At 34.2% G+C, this 20,027-nt stretch overlaps 1 protein-coding gene across 1 annotated transcript in view; it reads right to left on the bottom strand.

The window, feature by feature from the left end:
• The window catches only part of Scaf (inactive serine protease scarface), a 34,652-nt gene that overhangs the window by 13,587 nt on the left and 1,038 nt on the right, over nt 1–20,027 (bottom strand). The window contains exons 2-4 of the mRNA XM_078186058.1: nt 17,716–17,921; nt 4,937–5,126; nt 649–800 (exon numbers count right to left, since the gene is read on the bottom strand). Of these exons, the coding sequence (XP_078042184.1) occupies nt 649–800; nt 4,937–5,126; nt 17,716–17,921 (548 nt within the window). The remainder of the gene's footprint in view (nt 1–648; nt 801–4,936; nt 5,127–17,715; nt 17,922–20,027) is intronic.

Raw genomic sequence — 20,027 nt, 5'->3', positions numbered from 1 at the left:
TTGAGATGTGACGCTCTACAAAAATCAACCAGTGGTTAATTAAAAGGCGGACAAAATTTTTAATTTTTTTGAACAGTGTTATTATACCATGGATTTTTATTCAAAATAAAAATGGTTTGTATTATTTGCTAAACAAAGGAGCTATATAGATATCCTTTCCTTGAATTATTTTATAAGTTTAAATGTAATGTAATAATATTATTAAACACTAACTGTTTTGATTATTTTGTATTTGATCTACATATATTTGTCAGAAATGTACAAAATGTGACTTAATAATTATTCGAAATCGGTTGACGTTGTTAACTATTTAAAAAATTGTTAACTATTAAACCATTGAAGATAGCGAAAATCATAGTTCTTCACGACATTTGACACAAAAACTATGAAAAACTTAGAGATTTTGATATCTTCCGACTCCTCAGATAAAAGTTTTTTGCTTTTTTGTGATCCTAAGTAAAAGCAAAATTAAGCAGAAAGTATTTTGTCATTATACATATAGTAAACTAATCCTTCTAACGTAGCCGAAAACTTCTAGTCATTTAGTCGAGTTTTAAAAATCCATCCAATACTTCTTCTACCCACAGTAGGTATTAATGCAGATTTTCTACTGTCTACTAATGTATTAATTTTCTATCATTTACTTACACTCAGTGGTACTCGCTGTAGGAGTTGCTTGCTGGTCAAATGAATTGGTTCAGTGGCAACTGTACCATCCACAGTACAAAACTGTTCTTCGACGCACAACAGAGCGGCTGCACAACCGAGCTGCACGTGCGTCGGCACACCAACACCAATATCTGTAATGTTTGACATTATTTTTATCAGAGACGGATACATATCAAATTTATTTATTTATTTATTAATAATTAATTTCTGGATTTTCATAGGTATTTCGAAGATCTGGCGAAAACATAATAAATGTGTGAAAAAGTTGTGTATGAATAATATTTACATAAAGTTTCTTTTGCGAGTGTACAACAATATGAACATGACGAAAGATTTACATAATGTTGTTATCTCGAAATGAGATGTTTTTAATTAACTACTACATATAGTAATGCACACTTAGAGCTGGGAAAGTAAAATATATTGAACGAAACAGTCAGGTTTCTGTAGCAGTAGAATGGTGACAGTAGAAAGGATTGTAACGATAAAAGGTGAAGAAGTGTTCGCATTTTTTATGGATTCAAACGCAGCATCCGATAATGTAAATATAAGAAACCTTCGTAAGTGTATGAAAAAGAGAGAAGTAGAGGCAGGATTCATAAAAGTAATGAGGAAATGTACGAAGAGGTAAGGAATGTGATAAGCGAAGGGGGTAGTATTGAAAGAAGTTTAGACAGGTGAAAAAGTAAGAAAAGGCTGGGTCTCGCGATATTTTCGAAATATTTATCGGGTATGAACTAAAAATAAAAGATGTAACGGGGTACGTGGACAAGAAGTTGATGGTATTAAATTTGACGAAATAAAAAATGTTGATATGTGGAAAAGGAAAATGGAAGAAGAGATAGAGTTTACGGATGTGCGGTGGATAGGAAACGCGATTTTCACTTTGATCCGGCTCGAAGGACCAAAATTATGTATACGCGTTTGGTACAATGCCGTAGTGATGAAGACGCTTGTTTGCTTCTATTTACACTTTATTAATACAACATTATACAGGTATAATGTTTGCGATTTCTGAATGTGTTATGTTCGACTTAGGATTTCGTTCTGAATGCGTTCGTCTCTGAATGTTTTCGTTTGTCTTGTTCTGTCTGTTGTCACCTCGGTTTTCTGTTGATTGGTGGAGGGTAGTTTTTGGTGGAGGAAATGAAGCGTTTTTGATGGGAAGTGGGTGTGTCGGAAAATCTTGTCATCTGCAAGCGGATAGCTCGATTGTTATTACGGTCGCCAAACATGTACTGCTACAGCCTCAGACGGCTGTGACAAAGGTTATTTTTGAGAATAAGACCCTTTTATTAGAGTGTCCCATAAGTTTCTTCCCTTTTTTTTGTTGCAAAATGAATACACGATATTTGTTGTTTAAGGTGGATTTATTATGTTATACATGAACCGTTCTGTTCTATAACCTTCTTCCATTTCTCAGGAAGCCTCATTATGCCCTCTTTCCAAAATTGTTGAAACTTATTTGCAAAATATTCATTTAGGTGCGTTTTTATTTCGTTTATGGATTTGAAAGATTTACCACGGAGAGAATTTTTTAAGAAAAGGAACAAGTAATAATCGGATGGAGCAGGATCTGGGGAGTACGGAGAAGGAGGTAGAACGTCCCAATCAAATTGTAATAATTTTCGCCTTACGACCAACGCAACATGTGGTTTTGTGTTGTCGTGATGGAAAACGACGTCTCGTCGGTTCGCCAATTCTGACCGTTTCTCTGCTATAGCGGCTTTCAATTGATCCAGTTGATTGCAATTTTTGTCAGCATTGATCGTATCACCTTGAGGAAGGAGCTAGTAGTACACTACACCTTTCCAGTTTCACCAAATGCACAAAAGCACCTTCTTCGGATGAAGTCCAGGCTTCGCAACAGTTGAAGGTCTATTTTCCTTAGACCAAGTGCGTTTTCGATGCACATTTTGGTATAAAATCCACGTCTTGTCTCCAGTGACAAGCCTCTTTAAGAAAGGATCTCTTTCATGTCGCTGGAGAAGCAAATCGCACGTAGAGACCCGGTTCATAAGGCCAGTCTCCGTCAATAGGTGTGGAACCCAAACTTCATATCGATTCGCATATCCCATCTTGATTAAATGCTTATGTACCGTTGTTTTGGGATTATTAGTGGCATCCACTAGCTCATGCACACTATATCGCGGTTTTTCAGTGAGCACAGTCTTGATAATGTCCGTATCCGTCGTTGTTGGGCGGCCGTTGCGATCTTCGTCTTTCAACTTGAAGTTGCCAGCTCTAAATTTTTTAAACCAATTGCGAACGGTCCTATTATGACTATTAAGTCATAGTACCACTCCCGTAAACGCTGCAAATCTCGTCTGCAGTGTCCTTTGCACTATTGCCTTTTTAAAGCAATGAAACATAACATGCCGCAAATGCTTTCTTTGGCTCTCTATATTGAACGGTGCGGAAAAAATGTTAAAAGAGACTTTGTCATCAACGAAACGTACTTTGAAAGAGCTCTGGGACGACTGAAACCGATGCCATAAACGGCAAAGTGATCAGTCTTCATTTTGATATAAACACAGCCACTTAGAGTCACTCATAGCGTGGTACGGAAGAAACTTATGAGACAACCTAATACATCCGGCGAACAATTAGCATACTAGTTTCATTACCGTCTTCCTACATAACCGTGACCTATAATACAATCGACATTTCCGAGAGAACTTCCAAATAACCATTTCGAAACTTAGGCCTTTTGAACAATTAAAACGTGTCATAAACCGGGTATTTCCGAAGGATCAGCTCAATTCGAGTACGCAACGGTATTCGTGACTATCGAAGGTAGACCTGGAAGATTTCACGTGGCATGTTTAGAAATCCATAAACGTACACAGCATTTATGACAAGCCACCCTCACGACTTAAAAAGGGGGTGGTCCATTTCAAGAAGGCTCTGATTGGGAAAATGCAGCGTTCGGTAACCTAATCAGTGCATTTCTCTCATACTGAAACGTAAGTTCTCAAGGAGACTCCCGAAAACAGAAACGCTCTCAAGTTCGCACGACCATTTCCTGGTTCGACGACCACCGCAAGTCGAATCAGTCATATACAGACAGTCAGTCAGTCTCTCAGTTTCAACCTCCAGCAATCGAGGTATACACACAGTCTCCATCAGTCGAAGAATTCAGGTTCTCAGTCTCCAACGGTCGAAACATACATTCAACTCTCATTCAGTCTCCAACAATCGAGAGCAAATATTGTACGCGCAAATACCGCTTTATAAGCAGAATCCGATTACTCAATATTAACCTGACGGGTAATATAATATATCGGAGACACCCAAGTCAACACATCCTCAAACAGATCCATCCGGACCTTACAACCCCGGAAGGGTGAAAAGACATTTGCGCGTTAACCATGTGCTCGCATTGTAAAACACACGATGTAGAACCTCTATCTGATTGTAGTTCAAAACTGTTATATTCACCCTAGTCTTTGCATCACCCCTTTTCTTGAATACTCGGTTCGCGACCAATGTCGTATCGAACTTTTTCCGTCCTGGGCATAGGGCCCCGAGGACGAGCTTCAAACAAGGAAGGCCGATTTACAGTTTATAAAGAATCTTTCTCATCCATAAAGAATTATTATACAATATATAAGTATATGCTATGCTTTGGATTGATTCTGGGAACACTGCTTCTAAGAATTGGAGGAACCGAGCGAACTGTATAGTTCGTCGGTTACTTTTGTCACTTTGATTTCGGCTCTCACCGCGTGCAGTTCCAGAAAGATATACCTTCTTTAATATTATGAAATAAAAGGAAGTTTAATATTAATAAATGGAAAGTTATTTAAATAACTCATAATCCCAATAAATATATACATATTAGTTCTTATAAACTATAGAACGACCAGAGTTTTTATCTTCGTTGTAAAAACTATATTATAGATTAATACCATTTTTACCAAAAGAGTCAAAATACATCGTCCGCAATTTTAATTTTAATCACTAAACTGCAGATTTTACGAAAAATAAAAATATTAACACAAGAATTAGAGAGTACCACAATATATTACTTTTGTTATAATAAAATTGTTAAGGAAAGGTAAATATTGGTCCGTGTATTTGACAACACTTGCGGAACATTTTTATTTTGTATAAAAATCCGCACTCTATTAATCATGCTTTAACGACAGACTTTTCAATATCTCCTAGAACGTTTATGAAATTAACTTAGTAAAAACATGTACATATACAATAAGTCGGTAAAAATAATATTAAAAGTTGGGATCCAAAAAATGTGCCAGCTTACTTGTAGAAATCTGATGAGTGGAAGGTCCACCAAATGATTGTTGAGGTATCGCAGGTGTTTGTTTCACGAATCCTGCGTTTTGACCAATGCCGACCGAATCTTGACCAGACGGTTCTATTTCTGAAGATCCTACTTGATATTTAACAACTGCTTGGCAACAGACTTCATCTTGAACTCTGCATGCTTGCTCCTGTTTTAAAAAAAAGTCGAAATTAAGTATTAGTGACTGTCCCGTCGTATACATTCTGAAGTATTTGTATATGCTTGGATGGGAGTTTCGGTATATCGGTTCTCAACATCCGTCACTTCGGGAACGGTTAAAACGGCGCCCGATAATTAATGTTTGATACATATATTTTAAAACGTGGTAACTATGCAATGAAGAGATGCGTGGATGTAATGTTGTTGCCGGTAGTACAAAAAGTCGTGTTTGTCGACGCGTTGTCGAAGTATAGTGCTCGGTGTTACTTTGTTATAATAATGCTGTTCGCTCGCTCCCTTTCGGGCCTTTCATTTGTCAGCTAGTAGGAAGGTGGAAGGTGAGGTGGCAGAGGAAGTGGAAAGTGAAAATGGAATAACAAGGGAGCATAAAAAATCTGGATACGGGAAATGGTTGGGCCTTGATGGCTGAAGTTTTAAGATTCTAATGGCTTTATGAGTGTGCTCGCTAGGACGGTCGAGGAACCGAGGCCTGGCCCATAAAATGGTTGGACCATGTTGCGTCCAAACAGTATTCTCTGTCCCAGAGACTGTATATCGAGTGAACAAAATAACTTAATCAACAGTATTTTCCATGTTTTTGATAATGTGTGAAAATAATAACAAACCAAACCAAAGTTTATGGTTGAAAATAAATGTTATGATAAACAAATTTTCTCAGGAATATATTTTTTGCAATTTTAAAATCGTCGATGTCTAAATTATTTTGTTTTCAAGGTCACTTAACTAGACTGTGTATCCTTTATGTAATGTGTTAAGAGCCGAGGGCCACTTGCACACGTGGCCGGAGGTAAATGAGTTTGTGCGGATATTTTGAAAGGAATGCGTGGACTGGCCGATGCCTCTTTCATCACCGGGTCGCCACTAGTAGGATAAGGTTTCACGGACTGGCCGTTGCCTCTTTCATCAACGTGTCGCCGCTAGGTGTAGGGATGGTTCACGGACTGGCCGTTACCTCTTTCATCAACGGGTTGCCACTGGGGATAGGTTTGGTTCACGGACTGGCCGTTGCCTCTTTCATCACCGGGTCGCCACTGATTGGGTAATGGGGTTTTGGATTGATTCTAATTGGCCTCGTAACTTCAAAAGAAATATTAATTGATACACCTCGAGCGGCAAAGGTATATCTTTGTGGGATCGTTACCAACAACTGACTCGAACTGGGAAATGGAATGAAATAACTTGTACACTGAATTGCAAGTAAAAATTAATATAATCTAACAACTTCAGTCTATTACAAGTGTGTAAGTATAGTGTACGATTCGCGATTGTCCTAAGCACGCTCCCTGGTTTACGCACCAAGTCGGCGGGGACTAACTACCTTCGTATACGTACTAGGTAATTAATGCGTGAAAGAGAACTGAGGTCGATCTTGCAAACGTCTCGTCGTCGTGGTTAGACTTGAAACTGTCCGATAAGAAGACAAATCTTAGCCCTTTTCTATGCGGCTGAACTAGAAAATTTGGTAGGAGGGACTGGGCCTACGTGACCAGATCATCCCGTGGATGATACAGTGGCAGGTGGTTCCAGCCCTTGAACTGGCGTCCGTTAGAAGACTAAACATTTTTATGTTTGAATCGTGGAGGCCTACACCGCGGATGATACAGTGACTGAGAAACGGGTGGTTCCAGCCCTTAGGCTGGCGTCCATCAAAAGTTAAACATTTTTGTATTATGTAATATTTTGTATTTTGCTCAAGAAGGAGCAAAAAAACGTCAGAGGTAATCTCCGTACGTGACAAATGCAAAAGCTGTTTGAGTCAACTACATGAAACTAAAAATAAATAAAAACAAATCGATATTTTCACGACTGTATCCTAATATTCTTCCAATGTCTTCACAATGGTGTATCTGTGCATTACAACAGTCTACTCTTAACCATTAAAACATTTTAAAATCCGTTCCGAAAACGACAGGAATTAGTTTTTATTATTTGTTTTATCGTATATTCGATTACTTACTGATTGTCATTACGTGTTCATGGAAACAGCAAATAAACAGAAATTAATGTACTTATAAAGGAAGAAGGTATACGAAGTTTCGAACAATGCAACATATTTATAAAAATCTAACAAGAGGACCGTTTTGTAAATAAGTACGAAATTGTTCATCACGATATGTATATGTATATTCCTTAGAATTAAACCACATCTACCTCTAACCTGCTTTCGTGTTATCAAATACAAGCCAAATATTCAAACTGATGAAGTTATTTTCTGTTCACTCTGTACAAAAAAAAATGTTTTGCAAAACGCGGGTATTCAGAAACACGAACAATCTAAGAGTGTCACATTATTTTGTTGCGTAGTATATTACGATCGTAATTTCCTCTATTTCTTGCAACAACAATAACAATATTATCACTGTGAACAGTTTTTAATATAATATGTAATATAATATATATATAATGAAAAATTTCACTTGTGTGACGGAAGAAATGTAATGATAGGATTGAATTTGTAGAATTTGTGATACTAAAGATTATAAAAGTCATTGTCCCTAATCTATCAATATATAATCTATAAGTATAATTATCAAAGTTTTTTATGATGGAGTAAACATTTTAGAAAAAACTGTAAAGTAAACATCAAGGACAGAAATTATGGTCAAAATTATGACATTGAATATACCGTAAATGTAAATGTTAAATCTTAAAATAGTATCAAAATTTAGGTAAAATAAAGAAAAGATATACGATTTGCAACTTGTTGGACTCTCTTATTTCGTCTTATAGGTTTGCAGTATAGTCACGAAGAAAAGGTAACTGTGTTACAGTTATCACCTGTTACTTCTATTAAAATTTTTGCGCGACAGTAATCGTATTCGTGAATTTTCAAAGTTCTCGAATATTTTTAGCGGAGAACGAAATAGGAAATAAGACGAAGAATTGAAAGATTCGCTTGAAAAAGACTGGACACGGTCTGACTGATGAAATATTTAGAAAGCATCGCAAGCGTGGGTACACGCTTTTAAAATCGAACGACGCGATGGAGAGGAAAGAATACTACGAACAAAGGTTTGTGTAAATTCTACGATGCCGATTTAATTCTGCAAACAAGTTTTTTCTATGCCACCTTTAAGACGATTGGAAGGTCTTCTTCGAGTGGCACTTCAAACCATTTACTTCTCGTTTCGTGATGTCATAACTGACGTCAAACCGAGTTCAATGATCTTCAAATGATTAATGATTAAACTATGATTCGAATGATTAATGATTAAAATACGACATAACCGTTGATCAAAAGTGTTAATAAGAATCACTGTGTTGAAATTCACGAATCAAATTATTCCTCAAGCATCCTTCAAGTTTTATAGGTCGTGTACGTAACGGGATCTCATCGGCTTCATTAAACTCAAGAAAAAAAAAACAAATTATGATAATCGGATCGAAATTTTATACGCTCTTCGACGAGATAAAAAACTGAATACTTGAATACCAATGAATTGATCAAGGCGGACTTTTTAGTAGATTTCTTGTACTTTTGCACTAATTGTATATTATTAAACCTCAAATAGCACAAGATTCCTAACCGCTGGAGAAACGAAAGAAGGAATATACTAATTAAATATAATTAAAATATTGATATCAGATAACATGGTAATATAATGTTTTTATGTTTATAAGGGGTATTACATTCTAGAGACTTTACTAAAAGGAAATTATATGTAACGTAGAAATGTAAATATTAAAGTAGCTAGCTCAATGGTTTCGGAAAATGAACCACTTTAAAAATAAGCGGTCCAAATAATGAATTAACGCTAGATTTAGGGATATCAATTATACACTTATGCATTTGCGTTACGGAAAAAGTTACTTCAAATAGTTTCGGAATCCCCTGATTTCCCGATTGTAAGTGACTTTTGGCGTATTTTGTATGTAGCAATAGTTAAATGGGTTTCGAAAAGAAGATAAATAATGTTAGTGTTCAAACAACATTCTACATATAGTACAGCAGAGATATAATAGAATATAATACATTTATATATAAATAATAATAATAATAATACAAAGTAATAAGCTTTAATGAAAAAAGAAGTGAAATGAGATAGATATGTACAGGGAAATTGTAAACCAAATACGAAGGTTGCAGCATTGAAGAGGTAAAATTAAAGTAAATCAATTTAATGAATATATTTTTATAGAAGGAACAAAACTTGAAAATATGTTTTTTATCATTATGTTCTAATTTAATTTTGTAATTGGTATTTTTTTTTATTTTTTATTAAATTAGATAGTTTATCATTTTTGGGTAGATTAATTTTGTATAATAAATTATTTTTTCGAAGAAATTAAAGTAATTGATAATAACAAGGAAATCTATAATTAAGGAAATTATAAAATTTGGATTTAATCAATTTATTGGTATTATTTACAGAATTGAAGAATATTGAAATAAAGGTATAAATCATAAGACCAATGCATTACACGACTCCTAACAAGGAGTTGTTATCCAGTCAACAAAGTCCGTTTCGGCGAAATACATGTAAAAAGCTTGGTAGTGTACTTTGCGAGAAAATTTATTTGAATTTGGTGCTACGACTTTGCTGAAAAAAGACTCTACTCGGTATTTGGCACCACGTAACATGACGTTACTAAATCAATGACATATCTTCGCAAAACGCTGTAACGAAACGCATTATTTGAAGCGAGCACGTTGGCAGCGCTATAAGGTGTGTCGTGTATTTGGTATGAACAAAACATTGGTGCCAAATCAGTGCGATATGCGGAAATAGCTGGCTTGATATTTGGTTCGACTGCGTTCTGTCACATTCATAACAAATTCTAAAAATTATGTTTGAACCGAGTTTATAGTATTTCGAAGTTTGTACCGTTTGTACCCACTGTGTGTATCCATTACTGTTTGTAATGGACCACCATACTTGCAGCAATATAATGTTAAAAGTTGAAGTTCTTTTATAAAATTTGTGACAGAAATAAATGAGTAAACTGTATGTAATTTGTGATACATATATATTTTAGCATCATTCTACAGGGTATCCGTTCTACCTGGGAATCCAGAATATCTCGGAAAATACGAGAAAGATAGCGAAGAAATATTCCGACAAAAGTTGTTTGATTTCATGGAGCAGATTACGAGGTTTTAATAGTAATTGTATAGGTGTAGTGACGACAAAGATTTCAAGGTCATGTTAATTTTCTCAAATGGGAAAGTATATATTTTGTCACTGTTATCCGTTAGCATTTTGGGATATAAATTCAACGACATATTATCTGTTATTATTTCAAACGGTAGTCGTAAATTAGTTAACTAAAACATAAAATATGAATTATTTTCAAGATTCATTTTGATGAAAACTACACCTGAAAATTAAAATGAATTATGGATTCGTATTCGATCTTCGATGATCTCTCACAGTTGCAAATATCAATGCGTTATTATGAAAAAATTAGTTCAATAGAGAAATCCACAGATTCAGAGAGATGACATTTGTTCGAACAAACTGTTAAATTAATTCATGTAAAATTGAAACATGAAAAAATTATTTCTTGCAATTGATTAATTCAGAACAAAAATTTATGACTGATGTACAAACCACATTGACAAATGTCAAAATTTATTAAAAGTAAGAATCAATTTCTTGTTAGCTTCTACATTTTGCAAATAATATGAAAAGTTATTACGTGGTGTAGAACTTTGTAATCTCAAAAATATCCGAATTCTTATTTTTCATTCAGAATTGTATACTAGTAATATTAATTCGATACGTATAAAATTATTGAATGCTGTTATTGAGTTTCATTTTTAAACAATTATATGATTTTATGAATACATAAAATGTTATTCTTTTGTGATCAATTAAAAATTGATATGAATAAATTCATCTAAGTTATATTCAATTATTTCAATCGAATGTTTGCCAATGTCTACCGAATGGTCTTTTCACCGAATCGATCAGTCAAAATGTTTAATTTCAATTTATAAATAAGTCAATCCTTTCTCGCACCTTTTACGAAATCAGAAGAGGATGATCACAGACTCGTGGCGGAATAATGATTGAAATTACGGTAAGATTATAATGAGTCACTCGATAAGTCATCATCAGTCTCCTCCTCGTTTCGAAAGCGGTCCTCCAAATAAGAAATTCAGAATCACGAATCCCTTACCCCTCTACTTGATATCTAAACAAGTCTCGGCCGACTACGTAATTCGTTCTGACTTCGTAATATGACCTTAACTATTGCATCAGATATCGTTAACTCCATCTTGTTTTGATTCGAACCAATGTTGCCTAAAAATGTGTAGTATTTTGTGAAAAAGATCAGATTCTCCTTGCGTGATCGGTTGTGAGGAAAAAATATCGCTATTTTATTTGCTCCGAGGGAACGCTTTTTCTACTATACAGGGTGTCCCGGAATTCGTAGTATAACCGGGCAGGGGGTGATTCTACATAAAAAAAGAAGAAAATATTTTGGTATAACATTTATTCAGCCGGTACTCCGTTTTCGTGATAATCGACTTCAAAGTTCGTTCAACTTGTAAACCATTTAATATAATTTGCTTGTCGTGTATTTCACTACTGTGCTTGTCTCTGTCCGGGACAGTGTTTAGAAACAGTGAAAATTGTACGAGGAAGTTACGAATTTTTTAAATAACAATTATTCCTGTTGGATCGACCACGGCGGTAAGATACGTTTGCTACCAAGATCTCCGGACCTCACGCTTTTAGATTTTAATTTATGGGATCATATCAAAGAACAAGTTTATAGCATGAACGATATTCCAAATGTAACACATTTGAAACATAAGATTAGTCAGGCATTCGAAAAATTAAAAAGCGATGACAACTTACAATCTGTCCGGATGTCATTAATTCATCGAGCAAACTTATGTATGCAGCAGCGAGGAGGACATTTTCAACAATTATTAAAGCATTGAAATAGTAAGTAGTAAAAAAGAATAAAAAATAAGTAATCAGTAGACACACTTTGTATTGTTTCAACCGTACAATTATCACTGTTTGTAAACACTGTTCCGGACAGAGACAAGCAGAGCAGTGAAATACACGACAAGCAAATTGTATTAAATCGTTTACAAGTGGAACGAACTTTGAAGTCGATTATCACGAAAACGGAGCTCCGGATGAAAAAATTGTATACCAAAATATTTTCTTCTTTTTTGATGTAGAATCACCACCTGCTCGGTTGTACTACGATTTCCGGGACACCCTTTTTTCGTAAGAAGCTACAAGCGGTAGCCGTTTAGTCATTAATGTACCGCACATTTTATGGATTGGTTATAAGATTGGGTAGCTATTATTTAAATTAGTATAAAAATTGAAGAAATTTAAAATGAATTATCTGTCATTTTTAATCTATGAAAACGATTAAAAAAGAAATAGACTTGATAATTAGTCTCTATTTCTTGCAATTGATACAAACAATTTCTATTTTCCACAAAAATCCGCAATCTTGTCATTACCGTATTATGTTGTCGTTTCGAACGAATCTTGCAACAATTGTGTTAAATGTTATACTATATCGAAGGAATTAACAAAATGTTCCATTACATCCAACTAAAATTGAACAATTTATTTGGGGCTTTGTATTTTACTTTTTATACCGAGTGAATCTTGTATCATAACGATCTCAGATAACTTATTAAATATTTATTATACGAAAAAATGTCACAAATAGAAGTTGCAGGGCTTTTAGAAAGACATATACTATACTAATCGGTTTTATATTATTTTGCTTATTTCTACAAATATGATGGTTACCACCAATTTTTTTAATGGAATTGACAATATTTCTTCCCGAATTCGGACAAAGCATTGAATTCTAAGGAAAAAAGTATTACACCGAGTAGCAGAGGTAAATGACTTTATGTTAGAAAAGAGTGTTAAGCAATGTGACTGTTAACACAACGTAGTCAGTCAGGTAGCATTATTTACGAGCGATCGATCAGTATAGATTCTACCATGAGTATCAATGTAGGCAACAATGTTGTTTTTATTAGTCGTGTATGTTCTTGAAAATGTTTCTCGTTCTCCAATATAAATAATTCTGTAAATAATATTACATTCTTGTATCGATGACAACGGGCAGCAGTTTCAAATTTCGCTTAGGGTAAAACTTATCTCTGTAACTATGTATTTTAGACCTTGTTTGATAAAATTCTTTTCTATGTAAAATTGAACACTTCATTCGAATTCGAGAAAAAATATTAGCTTTTCCATTTAAAAATTTGGAGATGACTTTTATATCATAATAAAAAACAATACATTCGTTACTTCGAATGCGACTGACGAATGCGACTTCAAATGCGGAACACAGCCCTCTCCTTCCGTCGTGCCCCGTAATGAGATAGGCTTCAGCTCGCTGGCTCGCGCGCGCAGCAGCAGGTTGAATTCTCGCGCGCTTGTTTCTTATACGATACTGTTTTTCATTAATAACTCGTTAACAGAGCCGCCGATTGCATTTCAACAAAGGAATAGGTTACTTGAAATGGCCTCGGGAACCCCTCATTTCGCGGAATATGTATAGGGCATTTTAAACAGGTCATCTGAATAACTCGCTTGTCTTTGAAGATAGGAGAAAATGAATTAGACCAAACTTACTTGGTATTGGGGGGCTCATAATCTGGTATTACCAATTTTTCTGTAGGTGGAAGCGTGAAGGAGGTATGAAGGTCAATTCTTTTTTTTTAAAATGCAACAGCAAGTTTCTTTACATACATTCGGATAGAGTGTTTCAAGGTGAATACAATGACCTATTCTGAAAATCTTTCAAGGTCACTCAAGGTCATCAGCTCAACATACATAGGGTGAATTTGTTTATAAAATGTAAATTCTTTATTTATTCTTTTTTTATTTTTTTTTCCTAGATTGATAGGACTGTCTATAACATTTGCCAAGCGTCTGTTTGTCAAAAGATTTATCATATTCGAGTTACACGTGTTTTCGTAAACAAGCAAAAATCATTACGATAATGCACCATGTCATACTGCATTGGTTCTTCGCGACTTTTTTTGCCAAAAACTCGACTCATATCGTTCCGCAACCACCGTATTCGCCTGACTTGGCTCCGTGCGACTTCTGGCTATTCAGCATACTCAAAAGGCCAATGCCGGGACGCCGTTTTGACATGATTGAGGAGATAAAAACCAAATCGAAGAAGGTCTTGAAGACTATACCGGAAAAAGACTATTCCGACTGTTTCGAGGACTGGAAAAAGCGTTGGCAAAAGTGCGTTTTATCGGGCGGGGATTACTTTGAAGGGGATGAAATTGATTTGTAAGAATAAATAAAGAATTTACATTTTATAAACAAATTCTTCTTACTTTTTGTTCACAGAAGTTCCCTTCTAAATAATTTAATCAGATCGGAGTTAATCTTAACGGTATTTCTACGTAATGATAATGTTCTTGCGTTTTAGTATATTTTATCTATTCATTTTTATAATAGATGGATCAATTGCAGAAGGTAAGTCCTGTTTGGAAAACTTCAGCCAATCTTTTTATGTAAGTTTGGAATATATATACAGTAAGGTGCAGAAATGGTTACCGTCGTTTTAAAACGGTGTAACTTTTTTAAAAATACATTTGGTATTTCTCTATAACTTACATTCATGTTTCAACTTTCACTGAAATCCTTTGATGTTATTGTGAACTGTTACAATTTAAAGTTCGTGAAAATAGCAGTCTTTTACAAATTGCAACCACAATAAACTTATTTTCAGATGTTCCAGCGACTGTAGCACATCTAAGTATTAAACGATTTCAATAAAATTGTCTGCGTGTATATATTGCAAATTATCGACATCCACAAAACATATTTTTTAACATATTTTCAACACTTTTTTACATTTTTTTATTTTCCAAGTAATAAAAAATTTCCTCTAGCATTTACAAAAAAAGTCATTTAGATCAGTTTTAAAAAAGTTCTAACAGTTTAAAAGGTAGTCCCTTCCTGTATGTAATGCAATACTTATAAATTCTGTTACAAGAAATTAATCAAAATCAAAGGAGATTGAGAAATGTTTCGATTGTGCAAAAGGGAAATATTTTCTAGTGAGTTATGTTTAATCAAAATGTCTTCTATAATTTCTAAACGCTCAGTCCAAAAATTTAAAGAATAAACTGTATTTTTCAAATTGTAATGTTGTAATAATGACACATGTTGTATTGTTTTTAAATTAATCAATGAGTTCAATAAATAAATATAATTATAATCCCATAACCAAGACATATAAAAGTAAATACAATAAAAATTATATCCTTTTGCTGTAAATTAATTTCATACTTATTGTCTAGTTGCTAATACCAAATCGATATCTAATTAACACATTAATCATCCACTTAGATAAATATTGGATAAAATGAAAATTTAAAAATTGTAATAAACAACTTACGAAGACCGAGAAGTTAATATGTATGGTATTAATCATTCTATCGATTGAAATGGATATACTCAATCCATCAATGTAAGAATTAACTTCTATATTTGAACAAAGAATTTCTTATCCCAATTATGCTAAGCACAATAATGTTGTAATAAAAAACAGTGCACGTCACATATTTTCACTTTCGCTTGACCTTTTATCTTTAATTCATCCTATTAGTAGCATTTTAAATTCTATTATTTTATTCAGCCCATCAAAGGGCATAGCCGATTAAGATGGTCAAAACTGCCCTTAGAGGTTTTTCAATGAGTCATATACCGTTCGATAGCTGACCAATAAAAACTCATTTCGTCGAAAGAGAATCGTTGACCGTTTCCACGAAAAAAAAACTTTCTCATAAAAGGAAGTCATAAAAAAGAATAGGTTTCCAGGACGAAGGCTCATTTCTACCCGTATTTGCTGAAGACGGAAAGCTTAGAAGCTAAATTAATGAACTGTAATCTAAAGAATGTTAAACAAAGCCGTAATGACAAACATATGTAGTTAGAGAATGAATAAAATAAGCGATACTCCAAAACAATTTTTGTATGTATGCTGACTTAAATATTTTTCAAAAGTTAAAAAAAATATTTTTAAAACATTACAAACATATATGTAAAGTCATTTAAATAAACCATGTGATATAGAATTGGAAAAATAAAATGTGTTTTACGAAAAAAAAACTTTCCCTCCAACGGGATTTGAACTCGAGACCTGCAGCACCGAAATCGTACGCTCTAACCATTGAGTTGTAATGATTGGAAACATTTTGGCATACATTCCGCTCGTTACAATTTTTTTGCTCGCTTCATTCGCATTTTCAGGGTTCAAAAATTGTTTGTTTCGATGCAATAACGTTTAAAATTACTTAATCCACACTCGCGGTAAACTAGAAAAGTAGTAGCTTCATTCTGACAGCAAAAAACATCGACACGTTGGGTTTTCATTTTTTTTGACAACGTTGCAGGCGAACAAAAAATCTGAGAAAAATTGAGTACACGAGCCGTGATAGTACCTTGTCAGGGAATTAATGAAATAGTTTTACAGTAATTAATTTTTCGAGATATCTTCAATTTTCCGATTTTTTGGGGGTTTTTCATTTTTGATAATCACAGCTTGCAACTGAAAAATCTGAAAAAATTCTATAACATCCGGCTTGAGGTCCAAAATAAGTAATATTTTTTTCAAAATTTTAGAAAGCCGCTAAAGGTGGAAAAATGCCGGAAAACCGCGAAATCTAATTTACCCTGTAACTACCCTCACGGACAAGTTAGAGGGTTAAAATTTTGCACAGAATGAGTTTTTATTGGTCAGCTATCGAACGGTATATGACTCATTGAAAAACCTCTAAGGGCAATTTTGACCATCTTAATCGGCTATGCCCTTTGTTTTCACGATTCTAATAAATATATTTAATAAATAATAAATATTTCTAATGAATATATAAATACTACAGAGAATCCCAAAATGTTGTAATCCGTTGTACTAGTTGATTCCTTACATCGTTTGACATCATTTTTTCCTTAACGAAAACGTTCTTCACGGCATCGCTATTGAATTATTAACGATAAATACTGATTGAACACGGAATGAGTATCTACAGAAAATACGTTTCTGCACGATAGAAAATTCGACGCTGCATTAACACTTTAAGCGCTACTATAAGCGGTCCCTAGGAACCGACGCTAGACTTTTCGGTCTAGATTAACCAAACAAAAACTGATATCACATAATTTAAATGTTCAGTCTCACAAATACGCAAGGACCGACACATTCGCCGCGATAGAAGAACGAAATATCTGTCGTCGGTCCGTAGGGACCGACGCGGCTCGAACGGAAAATCTAGGGACCGGCGCGTAGCGCTTAACGTTTTTTACGCTGGAACGCGTCAGCCGCTCCCGCTTCCTAATTGGTCCGTGTTTTCCGTTAATAACTCGTTTACAAAACCGAGGATAGCATTTGCTCTAAGGAAAAAGTTGTTTCGACTCAGTTGAGAAATCACCCTTTTCGGCTTGTGATGTATTATAGACGTAACCTCGTGAAAGCACTCTATAGCTTACAGTTCACTTAACGTATAAAGTTAAATTTATTGGAAGTTTACCATTTGGCGAATTTCTTTACAGAATTAGACATAAAAGAAGGAAATTGAGAAATTTTACCTTATTTGCCAAGAGATTATTGTTGGCGATGTGAACGTATCCATTAAGGCAATCGACCTTCTTGACGCAGATCCTGTTTTGCCCAAAACAGCTGATGGTAAAATCTGCCGTCTGCTCCAAGAACGACGACGATTTTGAGTCGTGGACGTCAAAGTAATTTGCATTATCCGTTTGTTGAATAAATTGTTGCTCGGGAACCTGAAATGCTGTTTACAAGAAACGTATATAATCAGCGACTGAATTCAAACTTTACAACAATGTTATTAGGTTGTTGCACATGAAATGTCCGATCTTCATCAGTAACTTCGTCAGTAACTCTATCAGAAACTTCATTATCGAATTCATCGATAATTTTATATAAACATAATTTTCTTCTCAATACACATTATGTAAAAAAAACTGCATCAGTTATCCCTGACAAGTTTAGTTGTCCCAAAAACTTTAAAGGTTGATTTCTGAGTTCCCTTCCAAGACTCTTGTAAGATATTTTAACATTTCCTATGCATTTTAATGACAAATACTTGTAGTCTCATAGATTTTACGTGCTAAACACGAACTCGGATCTAATTTTGTCCATCACCTTCACTTTTTTAATATTTTTATAAAACAGCAAAATTATCAACACAAATAATTCTTTCTATCTTCGCTGTAAAATTTATGCGCTTCAACAATGATGATGGAAAATCTAATAACTAAAATTATACGTTAAGATATTTTTATTAATATCTTTATTTCATCCTGGCAGCCATGAACTATGTACATATATCAGGTTTGCAAAGAAGTGGGAATAGAGCCTTTTGTTTGATCGTAGTTCAGAATTATAACGTTCATCCAGTAGACCCGCCGCGTCCACTGCTTCCACTTCTCTTCCAATTCATTGGAACTACAATTAGAATAGTAACACGAAAATGAAAATTTTCTCCTTTCTTTCATTTTGATTCTTTATTCTCGATTATTGCAATCGCCTAAGTCGAGACACTGTGATATACTATATTTTATTGGAAACATAATAGTGTATCTCAAATTTTTGATGTTTTTAATATTTTTCAAGAATCAAAGGTAACTTTCATTTTTTCAAATGGAAAGTTACATATTTTTTACATCATATAAATACGTACATTAAAACAAACCAAATCATGTAACATACTGTGGTTTTTAGGATCATAAAATATTCAATTTTTTATTTTTTTTCCTAGATTGGTAGGACTGTCTATAACATTTGCCAAGCGTCTGTTTGTCAAAAGGTTTAATTATCACCGAGTTACACATGTTTTTGTAAACAAGAAAAAATCATCACGATAATGCACCATGTCATACTGCATTGGTTCTTAGCGACTTTTCTGCCAAACACTCGACTCATATCGTTCCGCAACCACCGTATTCGCCTGATTTGGCTCCGTGCGACTTCTGGCTATTCAGCAAACTCAAAAGGCCAATGCGGGGACGCCGTTTTGACACGATTGAGGAGATAAAAACCGAATCGAAGAAGGTCTTCAAGGCTATACCGGAAAAAGACTATTCCGACTGTTTCGAGGACTGGCAAAAGCGTTGGAAAATGTGCGTTTTAGCGGACGAGGATTACTTTGAAGGGGATGAAATTGATTTGTAAGAATAAATAAAGAATTTACATTTTTATATAAACAAATTCACCTTACTTTTTGTTCACAGTAGTATTAGATATGTATGCATACAATTCTTTTATCTCAATTTACAAGTCCTCTAGATTTCATGGTGGTACAGAGTAAACAATATCTTTAGTATGTCTTCACAAAAAATATCTAGCGGTGACGAATCGAGAGATACAACATTACGAAATGTTAAATTTATTTCTTTTACTTCAGCTCTTGTGTGGTCCTGACGATTACAGTATACTACATGGTTGAGTTCGTTTTAATGAACGCTTTCATACAACGTAAAAAATATGTAACATTCTATTTAAAAAAATGAAGGGTTTTTTTATTGTTTACAAAAAAAATGCTGGTATACATAATCGCGAAAATCCTGGATACTTGGACTGAATGAACAGTTTGTTCCTTTAGAATAAAAATCTGCTGTTGACAAACAATAGATACGATCTTTTGTAATATTCAGTGGAGTATTGAAAAGTAAGTTAATTAAAACTGCTTATTTTCATCTAAATTAATTAATTCTAAAATAACTTTCTACTTATATCAGTTTAAATGTTTCAATGGATGGATAATTTTTAAATTGCCGGAATGAATCTATAATTTTTTTCAAAATCCATACTATCCATGGTTTTTGTTAACATTGGCCTTGCAAAGAAGTATTGGTGTGTTAAGAAAACATTTCGA

The sequence above is a fragment of the Augochlora pura genome, chromosome 7 (genome assembly GCF_028453695.1).
Source record: "Augochlora pura isolate Apur16 chromosome 7, APUR_v2.2.1, whole genome shotgun sequence".
In the NCBI taxonomy this organism is placed as follows: domain Eukaryota; kingdom Metazoa; phylum Arthropoda; class Insecta; order Hymenoptera; family Halictidae; genus Augochlora; species Augochlora pura.
Note: the sequence above shows the minus strand (reverse complement) of the source record. Positions and strands in the feature narration are given on the sequence as shown.